General features: G+C 43.4%; 1 protein-coding gene across 13 annotated transcripts in view; it reads right to left on the bottom strand.

The window, feature by feature from the left end:
• Positions 1-1,610: 1,610 nt before the first annotated feature.
• Positions 1,611-13,596, bottom strand: part of epb41l3b (erythrocyte membrane protein band 4.1-like 3b) — a 45,165-nt gene continuing 33,179 nt past the window's right edge. For 8 of the 13 annotated variants that reach the window (XM_047331870.1, XM_047331875.1, XM_047331877.1 and 5 more), the window contains 10 exons: positions 12,543-12,728; positions 11,805-11,867; positions 10,547-11,254; positions 9,671-9,703; positions 9,384-9,461; positions 7,681-7,764; positions 6,881-6,979; positions 6,457-6,537; positions 5,944-6,059; positions 1,611-2,752 (listed from right to left, as the gene is read on the bottom strand). In XM_047331870.1, coding sequence (XP_047187826.1) covers positions 5,949-6,059; positions 6,457-6,537; positions 6,881-6,979; positions 7,681-7,764; positions 9,384-9,461; positions 9,671-9,703; positions 10,547-11,254; positions 11,805-11,867; positions 12,543-12,728 — 1,443 coding nt within the window. In that variant the 3' untranslated portion in view covers positions 1,611-2,752; positions 5,944-5,948. Of the gene's footprint in view, positions 2,753-5,943; positions 6,060-6,456; positions 6,538-6,880; positions 6,980-7,680; positions 7,765-9,383; positions 9,462-9,670; positions 9,704-10,546; positions 11,255-11,804; positions 11,868-12,542; positions 12,729-13,430; positions 13,497-13,596 lie in introns of all 13 variants that reach the window. The other 5 variants (XM_047331876.1, XM_047331871.1, XM_047331879.1 and 2 more) reach the window with 5 other exon arrangements.

Here is a 13,596-nt window from a genome sequence, read left to right as displayed (position 1 = left end):
GATAAATAATGTAAATATCTATCTATCTATCTTATGAAGTTGAACCTCTGATAGATAGAAAGACAGATAGATTCCTTCATTGTCATTTAAAACTCCTTACCAGACAGGTTCGATGTAGGAACGAAATTCCTTTTCATCAGGCTATGGATGCTAAAAACAGAGTAACTAAGAAAATGTTTGTATGAATCTATATATACACATTCAAATGAAGGTTCGGTAAATAGATATTAAGCGGGTAATACCAGATAGAAGGCCCCACAGAAAAAAATCGGGTTTGAGCTCAATCAAATTTAAAATTAATTTGGGTTTTTATTGATTTGCTTCCATTTTGCATTTGTGTCGAGTTAACACAAAGAAAACCTTATTATTATAATTATCCTAACTAGTTTTTTTATATTGCACTTATAAATATTATCAATGTAGCTAAAACGTGCGATGGATGAATGTAATATTGTTTTTTGTTTGTGTTCTACATCACATTCACCTCATTGTCCAGTTGTGTTGATACACATAACATTATGCGGTAAACAGCCACTCCCTCTCGCCTCTCCACCCGTTTCAGAAACATGGACGACCTGTTTATGCAGCCTTGTGTTTCAGTGTAACACATAAACCACTAAAACACATGAACACGGATGCAATGAATATTATAAAAACACATTATACTTTTACCTAGTCTTTGATTACAATGACTATTAAAACTCTATAGATATTATTAATCATATTAAGACTGTTAAGAAAACTTTCACGTTAGCAGCTTAAATCCATACTTAAGTAAATGAATGCACAAACTGTGGAGGCCATAACCAAGACAGCCCTTTTCTCCTACTTTTGTTCGTTTAATTTTAATCAAAGTATTTCAAATTACCTCTTTAAATATTAACCAAACCAATTTAAGTCAAGTAGTCAAAAAGCAACGTTTTTTTGGAAAAAGTTATATAAAGCCACACTTGAGATTTAATGCACATCACGGGCTGAGCTTTCCCGCACCCAGCGACACAGGCGGAGTGAGACGTCTCACCTTCTGCCTCTCTGTGGGAAACACGCACACACCCAGCGGGGCGGGGCTTCAGACGCCTCGGTGCGTTCAACATAATCACCCACAGCAGTAAAAACCCCGTGTTCATCAGCCCGAGGGCCCTCGCTCCTATTAACACATCAATTAAGTGTTTACAGCATTTGGTTTAATGAATAAAAGATCAGCAGCAATTCACACATCAAACCCACTCAGATTAAAAAAAATTATAATATACACACACACGTAACAATTATATAATGATACTTTAGTTTTTTTCTATTATTGCTCTATAGCTTAACATTTGTTGATAGGATTATAGTCAAACCTTTCAATAACGATTGGGAAAATTTAGAAAAATATCATTTTAGAATATTTAATTTAACCTTACTTCCTCCTTCCTAAATCTGGGTTCATAGTGTCACATACCATAACTGTATGAAAACTATAGAATCTTTGGGACAATAAGTGTTTTATTTCTTATTCCTAACAATTAATTGGAAAAAAACAACATAATTTGAATGATCTCTCAGCATTTTTCACAGGAAGTGCCCTTTAGCACATCAACACTCAACAGATCCACTGGTGACACAAGTTTGAGTACTGTCATCCACATTTTTATTATTTTAAAAGAAAGCAGCCAATTTAAAAAAAAGAAAGAAATGCATTTGCCACTTTCATTTCACCATTTGGAGGGGAAAACATGGCTGCACATGAACGATACGTTGTTATTCAGATACAGTGAAACGGAAGAGGGAGGTGTACAGCTGACATGACCATGAGGTCGAGGGTGGGTCAGGGGTGGGGGGGGGTCGACAGATCTCTTTTGGCTTTGCATTTGGTTCGGGCAGAGCTCTGCAGTCTGAGCCCTTTGCCTCACGGTCACACAAACCCGGGGACTCGTGCTGCAGCCGTTCACCTAAACCCTGGAAAACATTCTCGGGCTGCACAGGCACATGATAAAAATCGTATTTCTTCCACAGAAATCTTGATTCCTTGGCGTTCGCCAAAATAGACCTTCAGTGGTGGAATCAGCTGATGAGAAACAATAAAAATACTGAAATGATCATAAAGGAAAAAAATTCAAGTAGACGTGACAGAAATCGACAGAGAGAGAGAGAGAGAGATAAGTTGCTATTTTCTTAGGAAAGCTTCTGATATGTACAGTACTGGGCTGCAGTGACGCACCTCGCGGGGGAAAAAAATCATCGGTGTTGTTGAGGCGACGCTTGCTGGCAAATGAGGTTGGCACTTTCTATAGCAAGGTTAAATAGTGTATGCTCTCCTACATATACAGCGATGGCGATTTAAAGTTTCTGGAGTGATGGCTTTATTTCATAAATAAAAGGTTTTGCTACAATAATTATTCTTAAGAATCATAAAAATGCATCAAAGTCATAAGGCAGTGAAAGCAAAAAGGTTTTGCTCGCTGCACACACACACACACACACAGGGATTTCGGCGTGCAGACGGATCGAGAACCTTTTTTTTTTTTTTTTTTAAAAGATCGTACGGGTTTCCTGTTTTAATTCTTGCCGTTTGTTTGATAATGCAACGTTTCGTCCTTTCTCATGCAAAATGCATTTGTTTATTTCGCAGGTGATGGTTGCGATATAGCGGCGAGCAGCGGCATTCGGAGGATGAGGAGGTCTTCTGAAGAGTCCCGGTGTGATATGGAGGAGATCTGGATGTTGGATTGCGGGAGGTCGAACAGAAAACAGCCCCTCAGTGTTACTCCTGGAAGAGCGAGAGCAAAACAACAGTTAGTACGTCCGGCAGATTTGATTCCATCTGTACCTTCAGTGCCACAGACTGCAAATGAAACCGGTAAAAGTTTATGGCAGTTTCCCCCACCCGCACGTGAAAAGATGCAGCGAGGGGCTACTGGGCTACAAATACACAATGTAGATACACACAGGCGTCTTGGGGCACTTTCTGGCTACAGGCCTCATCAATAATCATAACTATTTCACAGTCTGTGAAGAGTGAAGACGATCAATGACTCGGTTAATGACAAATACTGAAAACCACCTTTATCTTTCCGTCACAATGTGGTTTTGAATTGGAATTTTATTCCACTTTGGATTTGAAACACAGCACACGACTCCCGCTTTAAACACCGTCTTCATCAAAGAGAAGGAGAGTGGGAGGGTCTGTTTTTCTAAATCAGGTCATTTAAGAAGGTTAAACTTTTCTTTTCAGTCTACTTGATTTTATTTGAGCGCAAATCACAGAAATCTAGAAATTTAGTTTATGGATGTTAATATTAAGGTCAAATACAGTTGGTTATTCATAAATATTAATTGGTGGAAAGAATATGAATTTACTGTTATGAAAAATGAATCTGAATAATGAGTGCTTTGATTGCATTATATAAGTCACTGATTAAGGATTGTACTTACAGAATACGTGATGTATTTATTTATGTTACTTATTTCAAATTAAGTGTAATGACATTTTGTTAATTGTGATTTATATATATTTTCTTCGTACATGACTGATCCAGGGACTGTATGAAAAGAAACAAGAGAAAACCTCTGACTTGCTGAGGAAGTGAAGGTGATGTTTGGTGAATGAAGTTGAATGAGGCACGGTAAACTGGAGAAGAGTTGTGATGTTGTTTTTTAATTTTTTAAATTTATTTTTGCTTTAAGACTCTCGACAATGCAACTGAGACTTTCTGATTCGGTGCCACAATTCTGTGTGTATCTACAGTGGAAAGAGACACGCGTCCAAAAAACCACAGAGAAAACATTTAGTATTAAGTTAACAGAACTACTCGCACGCACACACCAACTCACTCTGTCACTCACCCTGTCACGCACTCACACAGAGAGAGGACTGTGCGCATGCATGCACGCACGCACTGATGCACGCAGGCACACACAGAGAGGACTGTGCGCACGCACTAATGCACGCACGCACTAATGCACGCACGCACTAATGCACGCAGGCACACACAGAGAGAGGATGTGCGCACGCACGCACGCACTAATGCACGCACGCACACACAGAGAGAGGATGTGCGCACGCGCTAATGCACGCACGCACTAATGCACGCACTAATGCACGCACAGAGAGGACTGTGCGCACGCACTAATGCACGCACGCACGCACAGAGAGAGAGAGAGAGAGAGAGAGAGAGAGAGAGAGAGAGAGAGAGAGAGAGAGAGAGAGAGAGAGAGAGAGAGAGAGAGAGAGAGAGAGAGAGAGAGAGAGAGAGAGAGAGAGAGAGAGAGAGAGAGAGAGAGAGAGAGAGAGAGAGAGAGAGAGAGAGAGAGAGAGAGAGAGAGAGGACTGAGGAAAGGCTGCAGAAACAAAGCCAAGCATTCCCATCTGGTGCGTCCCACATGTACACACATGCACGCTCGCTCATCCTACACCCGTCACCTTAGGATCGCTTCAGTCGACAGCTAATGAAATAACAAGCTCTAGAGCCAAAGGATGAATCAGAACAAACTGGACAATGAGTGGAGTCCGGAGACAGAGAGAAGGAAACATGATGCTTATGAGAAAAGGTGGCGGGGGGTGATATATAAACGACATGCTGTGGGGTGACAGTGAAATGAGAAGGTTCCACATTGCGTAGCTCCACGCCCCGACATTAATCCCAGACGGCGGACATGTCGGAACACAAATGGCTGCATTTGTGTGAGAAGTTTATGGGTTTGAATCGCTGCCACGAGGACCGCTGACCTACTTCCCCCCCACACAGAAAAGGGAAGAATGCAGCTGAGAAGCAGCAGATCACAAATAGTTCCAAACATAAGAGAAACACTTTGGTGATAACCCCCCAGCTTGAATACTTTCACTTCAGACTGCGACAGATGAGCTGCTGTTTGGTGCAGGGCTATTATTTGTTTTGCATCATTTTATTCAAGTCAACCACAAGATAGTTTGTTGACTTTCGACTTGCAGAATATTGTTACACAAGTTTTTTAAAATCTGATATTAATCATTAATCTAATCTCAAATGTTAATTAAACAACACTTTCTATGGTACATGTCAAAACCTGAAGCTACATGTATATGAGCATTGGTTTTTCATGCAAAACAAAACAGGCATAAATGCACATTTTATGTTTCAGCTCATTGTACTGTCAGGATTGGTAATAAAAGACTAATCCAATTAAACTATGAGTGCTCATGAGTTGAAAGAAGAATAAACTGTGTATAAGATCAGATTCAGTTTGCAGCGCAGACCGGACGCTGTGAGAGATGCAGAAGCCGGTCGAGCCGGTATTTAATCGCTCGTCGCTGCCACTCGCTGTCCTTTGTGAGGCTACACAATGTAGACACAACAATGGATGGAGATGTTGTCTCACAGAATATTGCACGACATGAAGGCGGAACTGCGCCGACACAACTTGTTTTTCTGTATTTGGCAGATGAACAAAAAAAAAAAAAAGATCTCCAGTTTTCCACCACATTTTCTTTCCTTCACATGTCTGCAATTTAGATTCTTATTTTGTCTACAAGAGGAGAGAGAGGTCTGTGTTACAGCAGCTCTCATAAAATAGAAGGGGGGGGGGGGGGGGGGGGGTTGCGCTTCCTTCCAGCAGGGGGCAGTGTTGAAGCCAAATTAAGAGAGATCGCATGCGACTGCCAGCAGCATTACTGTACAGGGCTTTAAGCCTCGTGTCCTTGCGAGCTGAGACTGTAATATCCTCTGAGTACACGCACGCACCGGCCGACCTTTTCCCAGCAGAGTGAGTGGAGCTGGAATGACAACAGCACGATGCATTAGCTGTAAGTGCTACAGAAGCAGGGCTGTCTGTACCGGTGACAAGAAGTGCTAATGGGAAAAGCAGCATGCCTGAGAATGGAGACCAGCTTGAAAAAAAAAAATCCCAGTCCAACTAGATTACACCAGACTACGCCGGACAGCGCCGGGGACCAGGACTAGGACTGGGGCCTCGTTGTCTTACCTGGGTCAGTCCTCCCCCTCCTCTGGCGTGATCTCTGTTTCTTTATGAACCACTACTTTGGTCACTGACATGTCAGGATGCTGTTCTTTAGCCTCCTTTATGGCCTGAGCCAGAGCCTATACATGGGGGGTGCAGTGCCAGAAGGGATCACCAGGGGGAGACAGAGAACGGGGAGGGGCGGGAGGGAGCGGGAGTTTGTATTGTGAGTCAGTGTGCCAACAGGGAAGTCAATTTTTAGTTACACTTTGTCATATTTCCAGTATCCATTCTTCCGGTTAAGCCACATCACCAGTTAATGCCGTTTCGTTTCAAATGTCACATGCTGAACCAATCTGAATATCTGTACTGCGCTTTGCAAGGGCAAGTTAAGGTGCTGGAGAATCACTAAGGTGAGAATTTTACTTATTCACGGTCATTGTTCAAATTCAACGACCGACTTTAAAGGCAAAGAAAACATAATGATAATAGTGGATAAAAAAAAGAAAAAGAAAAACGGAAGGAAAAATTAAAAACCTCATCGTGGTCGATGTCTGAGTCTCCCGTGATGACGATCCTCTTCTCGATTCTTGTCTCCGATACTCCTCCTTTCACCGTCTGACCAACAGAACAGAAAGACACTAACATCAGCTCATACACAGAAAACATACGCCAGCAAACATTAAAATGATAGAAATAATAACGGCTTATCAGGCAACAGGAAGTAATAAAACATAGAGCTGATAAAATAGCTTGAATAGCCTGTGAAAATAAACATTATTTGATTACTTGATTGACAGAAAATCAACTGTCAAATATTTTAGGCAAGATGCATGTGTCAGATATGTTAACTTCCTCTTCCTACTCTGCAGCTGTGTCTTGGCTCGGACACACGGGCGCTTGAAGCACGTTTGAGGATTCGAGTGCTAAAAGGCCAAAGGGACGACGGATGAACGCTGACCTTTGTGATGTGTGTGGTTGTTGTAGTGCTGGTGGTTTCCGAGGTGATGGTCTGAGCACTCAGCAACACCCCGGGGTCTGCGTCACCGTTAGTTTCACCCTGGTGATGCGGGAAAAACACGTTCAGAGAGGTTTTTTGTTTGGCTACGGGAGAGAGGAGTCCAACATTCACTCTCATTCCATCTCCTGAGGGTAAATATCTGAATAGCTAGTTTGATCGTGTACAGTGCGTTTATCAGAGCTCGTTTGGTTATTTACAACCGTAAAACCAAAACAATGAGCTGAATCAGGCTAAAGCAGGGCAGCTATCAATTTAAAAAAAAGTCATTACCAAGGTCACCGCAGGCCTACAGAGGTTTAGTCTTTCACTTCACTATTTTTATTTTAACTTTCGTGTTTCACTGCTCTCATCAGCCCAATTTCTGCTGCAGCAGGCAGCCCTTTCCAGCGAAAGAGCTCTGAGCAGTGGAAACTACCTGCCTGATCACCAAACAACAGAGACAAGCTGGTGAACGTAGTGGATGAAAGGCATGACATTTCCCTCAGGAGTTGGTGGAGATAAAAACACAGCTAAAAAAAGTGAGGGAACATCAGATTTACAGTCATGAGGGTGGACACAAATGACTGCAAATCAATGCTCATGCTGATCTGTATATCTGCTGCGTGTATATCTCAGCTTAAAAGATGATGACAGAGTTGAGGTTGCAGATCATTTCAAACCCCCCCAAGGGTCAAAAGGAAATAATTATTTATTCAAACTCCTAAAATTAAGTAGTGACATCAAAGTTAGCTCATATTTACCTCTGCAGCTTCATAGGTGATGGTTTTTGTCTCTGTGTGGACCACAGGCATCTCTTTGGTACCAGCATCACTGCTGTCAAGACTCTGGATGGCAAAAGACACATATTTTTATATATATATATATATATATATATATATATAAAACAAATATGCATATAGAAAGAGTACAGCAGCACCAAAAACCTTCTGCTCCAGTTAAATTAGACGTCATGTCTGAAATACATTGCTGCAGGTGTTCACTGTTAACTGCTCTTAAAAATAGCACCGCAACGTTGCACATAAAATTAAATTGACACATAAATACCGCATGCTAATGGATAAAAACCAAAGAGACTCATTGTAGGGGCTGAAATCTCTCGATGGGCATGCAGTCATGCATCACAGCCACCTGAATTCAGTGAAGGAGAGGATACTGGAAAGTGCAAATCACAAGGTTCTGATCAAGCGAGTGTGCACCACATTATTATTTTTTAGGTTACCCCAGATCTGCCTCAGTGACAAACGGTTAAGTCAGGAAGTTGAGTTGCACGTCCATGCGTTCTGTGGAGTTTTGCCCCTTTGATTATTAGCGGCAGATTGTGTCAGCGGGAGAAGGAAGGTGGAGGTGAAGTTACAGGGCTTGAGGCTTGGGCCACGGGGGGGGTTACCTCCAACTGAGACATGGCTGGAGATGAAGGGGTGAGGGGGTGTTGTGTGGGAGGGTGTTCAGTCCCAGTCACTTCGTGCTGGCCGGACATCTGGTCGTTTTCCCTTGTTTCCTTCTCCTCCTCCAGTTCTTTAGCAACTCCCTCAGATTCCATCACATCTCTCCCTTCTGAAGTCTTTTTGTCTTCTTCCAGTTTCAATTTCAGTTCTTCGTCATCGTACGTCTTCTCTGCGTTCGTCTCTTCGTCCACCTCCATCCTCTCCAGTTCATCTTCGGAGCTGTCCGTCTGTGCGTAGTAGTATTTCTCTTTTTCAAAGGGCGAAGGTTTCAGGATGTCTGGAATTGTCTTGTGTCCTTCATCTTCTGCCAGTGAACATTCATCCACCTCCTCCATATCATCTTTCAACTCTGTGGGGAACTCCTCTTCCTCGAAATACTGCACCTCCTGGGAGAACTGGACTCTCTTGCCTACTTCTGTCTGCTTTCTCTCCTTTGCCCATTTTAAATCTGTCAACTCATCTTCCAAAGCATCCAAACAACTCTCTGCTGCTTCCTCTTTTTTGTCTTCCACCTCCGTTGATAACAGCTTCTCTTCCTCTCCACAATCTCTGATGTAAGCCGGGGCTACAGTGAATGTTAAACCAATATTTTCATTTTCTGACACCGACGACTCCCCCTCAACGCCTGCATCCTCTCCCTCCTCGTCTATTGGTTCCTTATTTCCTTTTTCTGCTTCTAAATTGAGCGCCGACGACTCTGGCAAGGCGCTGCTGTCAGAGAGACTTGCATCCAACCCCAACGTTGTTGTTACTGGCGTCGCTTCTGCTTTCACAGACGCACACTGTTGCTCTGAGGATGATGGTGCAGAGCCAGCAATAACAGATTTCTCACAATTAACTGAGTCAGCCGGTGAATCTGCTGAGCTACTGTCACTACTATCCTTGGGTAACATTGTTACACAGCCCAACTCTCCCTCTGCAGACACCGTTCTAACTGCAAGCTCTGACGTAGCGAGCACTTGTTCGGCCTTTGCAGCCTCTGTGGTCTGGATATTCACCGTTGGCCCTGTTGACTCGGCCGGCGCTGCCTCCGTCTCCGTGGCAATCGCAGCCTTCTGCTCTGGATCAGCTGATGTCTGTGGATGACAATTGTACCATTAGATGATGCTTTTGTATCAAGATGACAAAAACAAAACCTGGTATAGGGCAGTTTCACATCAAACCTGATAAGAGGAAAATGGTTTCGTTGGTTAGAAGATTTCAGTATATTCAACTTGACAGCACTACATATAAACAGGCACAAATATTTAAAGGTAATTTATGAAGACCAGAGAGGAGTGGTCACCTTTTGAGAGGAGGAAACCCATCCCAGCGTAGACTGATGGGACAGAAGGATGGATGGACGGACGGAGATAAAGAGAGAATAAAGAGAGGACAGTCAAAAGTCACAAAGAGAACACTAAACAAAGAGGGAAGGGAGAGAGGGTGGGAAAAATGAAAAAAAGTCTGTAAAGTAAATGATAATATGGAATGTATGGGGCACCACGATAAAGCTGAAACTAAAGCCAATTCGAACGAATCGCAACTTTTCAAACTGAAAATCTGCTTTTATAAAATGCTGATTTCAGCTAATCTCTTTTGGAAAACTTTTTCTTTGAGCAACATGAAATCTCTTTTCAGGTAGAGCCATACATTTTTTTTTCTCCCCCTGACAAGTTAAAGAGGCAGCAGGGGATTTTGGAGGATGAGGTGGGAGGGGGAAAAGCTGCAGTAGTGGCACTGAGCCAGGGCTATGAAGTCACCGCTTTCAGGAAACTGAAAAACAGAAAGGAAGGAAGGAATGGTGCAGCTGAGCCAAATGGTAAAAAAAACAACCAACAACAACATTTCGCCCTTATCAGCTGAAGGAGCCAGCTGCTAAGGGAAGGAGGACTGTTTTAGCTGTCAACAAACTAAAGAAAAACCAAACACAAAACGGTATCAAAAAGAAGCAGCGGCCAGTTGGTTGCAACAGAAAATCGTCAGCTCAGCAGGTGTGAGAGTAAACGCCGGGGGTTAAGGTGCCGTTAGCCATGCACAGCGCTGGATTACACTCGTTTGTTAGACTGGTTTGGCTGCTGCTGCTGGAGGGGAAGGCAATGAGGGCAGGCTGCAGGTGGTGGAGGGGATATGGAGGGAGGCAGCCAATACCGAGTCGTTGCTTTTAGTTTTCATACAGTACCACGGCAAAGGACGTAGCGGAAGATTCGGAAACTGAATTTTGAGTGAGGCTGCACGTTTGAACTTGGACTTCTTCAAAGGTGAAGATTTCTGCTTCGTGCTGCAGACCGTCAGGAGTCCTCATCTCTTCGACTCCATTCGTGGACACGCTGAGGACCTCTGACGCGTAGGTCATCGCCTCCTCGGAGATCCACGACGCCATGGCCTTTTTAGTGGAGTCAATGCCTTTAATCGGAGCGATGTCATCGGCTTTTACATCAATCTTCAAACTCGGAGTCTTGACGACTGTCGTTCGGGCTTCGATGACGGCAGCAACGTCTTCTTCGATAGTTTCTTTCTCTGTGGAACTGGAAAGTAATTTATTCTTCTCAGCGTCCGCCTCTCCGGGGACTTCTGGCTCCTCTTTTTCACTCAAAACGCCCAGCTCGTCGCCCTCGGCGTCCACTTTATCCTCCTTCAAGATAATTAGAGTCCCTTTCTTGTCGCTGATAGCCTGGGACACTTCCTGCCTGACGGCTCCGGGGCTGACCTTCAACACCAACCTCTCGTCCTGGGAGTCGGGCGTCTTCTCCTCCACCTCCCGGAGGGCCGCGTCCATGAAGACGTCGTCATCCATAGTGGTTGACAGGCTAATCCCGTGAGGCCCTGAGGACGTGGCCCCATCCGTTACGATACTATCCGCCACCAATTTCACCAGGTACCCTGCGGCCTGAGGAGACACTTGGCTTATTGGTACACAGGTCGGTCAAGTTAGTAAACAGAGCGCAACACACAGCCAATACCTGGAAAAAGCTTAAGAGACAATTCATGTTAAATGACACACACTTCAAATGAGCTCCACAAGGACTGGGACAGACACACTGTTTGGAAATGGCTTGGCTTTACACCTGCAAATTTATGGCAGTACATTTATTTAAATGACTTTATATCAGGGGTAAATTACATTAGATATTGGTTCGAAAAAAAGCTATAATTATAATAAAATACTTTACTTTTCCACCACAAACATAGTGGACAACAAACAACCTTTTGAGCTTTGAATTTAATATTGGAGTTATGAGAAGAAGAGTGGATAAACGGAGGAATCTCTTCACTTTACTGCACATGTGAAGCAGTCAGAGCCAAAATACCAAACCATGTTCTGTGTCCGTAAACGTCTGGAGCGAAGTCGATACAAAAGGGGCAACAAACGGCACCACAATCACAAAAACACACTTTTTTTTTAGAGTGATAGATTCAATTTTTTTTTTTTTTTTTACCTCAGTGGCTTTAGGTTCCACCTCCTCTTTTGTCTCATCTCCAGTAGGCGGCTCATCTTTAGCCTGCAGATGAAGTAAAAAATATAAAATGTCACACACATATTGAGACAGGACATTACCATCGTGAGTACATATTCAAATGGACAAGATCTGGGTCCCAAACTGCTCCAGAGGAATCCACTTCTTTTGAGTTCGGTCAGTCAGAATCGGAAGCGTTTGATGTCAGTGATTAGTCTTCAGAGACTTCTGAGTTCATCAGATCGCAAGTAAAGGAGAAACTCATAAAACTACTGTCACTGAGAACAACCATATCTTACTGATTAACGACTTCAGCATCCATTACTGAGATGAATTAATATGCTAATAATCAGCCGTTGATGAGATCTACTGAAGACAAAACGATAGCGGCAAAGGAAAACACACTTACAGGATTAAATGTGCGACTTTATTTTACTTTGATTATATGAATTAATATCCTCTATCAAGGTGCCCACATTCTCCTTTAATGGGCACTAAGACCATTCGAAGTACAAATATACTGCACAAGACTCATTGCGATATTAAAGAAAAAAGAAACGACCCTAGCCCCATTATGAGTACTGAATTTACTGCACTGGCAGTCATTACGCAATCACTCCACAGATTGATGTCTTTGTTTGTACAAAAATCTCCTTGGTGATGTCACGCTTAACACACACACACACGCCGTCATTCAGTCGGCTGTGGACTGCAGCTTACATCCTGCGGCTCCAGGGGCTCTATCATGGGTGCTTCATCCGCTCTGGGTGAGTGCACAGGGGACGAGGAGAGTCGCTTCTCCCACTCCGTCAGGCCCTGTGCGCTGCCGCCTGTCTCCAGGAAGGAGCGCTTCAGTTCACTGATGTTGGTTTGGTGCTTGACCATCTCCGCCGGAGGCTCGGTGTCCTGCAGGAGCCGGTCAACCGTGATACAAATAGTATGAGGACGGGAGGAGCAGCGCGGAAGGAACAACTGGCCATGCTTTATGTACGGGATGGTAGCGTGCATATGCAATGAATTACAAAAAAAGTCAGTGGCATAAAATGCAGTTCTGAAAAGGTCTGGAGCCAAATTGTAAACACAGGCCTAAATCAGATGCATTATGCACTTGATAATTCTTATGTTTCTTGTTCACAGGCTTCCTGTGCAACAACTCACACAAACAGCAACGCAACAGCAACATGTCCACCCACGGGGCAGCTGCAACTACGAGAGCAGCGGCTTGTACTTAAATGCAAACGGAGCATTTAGGACCAGCTGAACTCAATGAAAAAATAAATGGCGTCATGCACATGTTCACAGATTTAGTAGTAAAAGGTTTAGTCGAGCACAACACTCCCAAATCTCATTAGAAGTTAAGATCTCTACACACACCGACTTTAATCGGTTTCATTTCTGTTGCTTTATTTCTCACAAAAAAAAGGAATTTGGATGTTCACAGCAAATGTGTAATAACTCCCGTTCACACATGAACTCCAGAGACACCTAATGCTGGCAGAGACACTCGCAGGTTAGACATTAATCTTATCGAACCTGTTATCGTTGAGGATTCCTCAAAACAAAATCACCTGCGTGCATATTTCAGTCATGCATTGTTTTCTTACCAACCTCTAGCATCAGGTTACTATGCTTGATAAAAACGTTCTCCCCTTTTACTCGTCTTATGAAACTATACTGTGAAGGAGAAGAGGGGAGAGAAATCGCAGTTGAGTTTGTTTTGTCCCGTTAAATTTAGACTCTTGTCAGGAGAGATGGGAGCTTTGACTTCTCAGAC

Source organism: Scophthalmus maximus, chromosome 5 (genome assembly GCF_022379125.1).
Source record: "Scophthalmus maximus strain ysfricsl-2021 chromosome 5, ASM2237912v1, whole genome shotgun sequence".
NCBI classification, from domain to species: domain Eukaryota; kingdom Metazoa; phylum Chordata; class Actinopteri; order Pleuronectiformes; family Scophthalmidae; genus Scophthalmus; species Scophthalmus maximus.
Note: the sequence above shows the minus strand (reverse complement) of the source record. Positions and strands in the feature narration are given on the sequence as shown.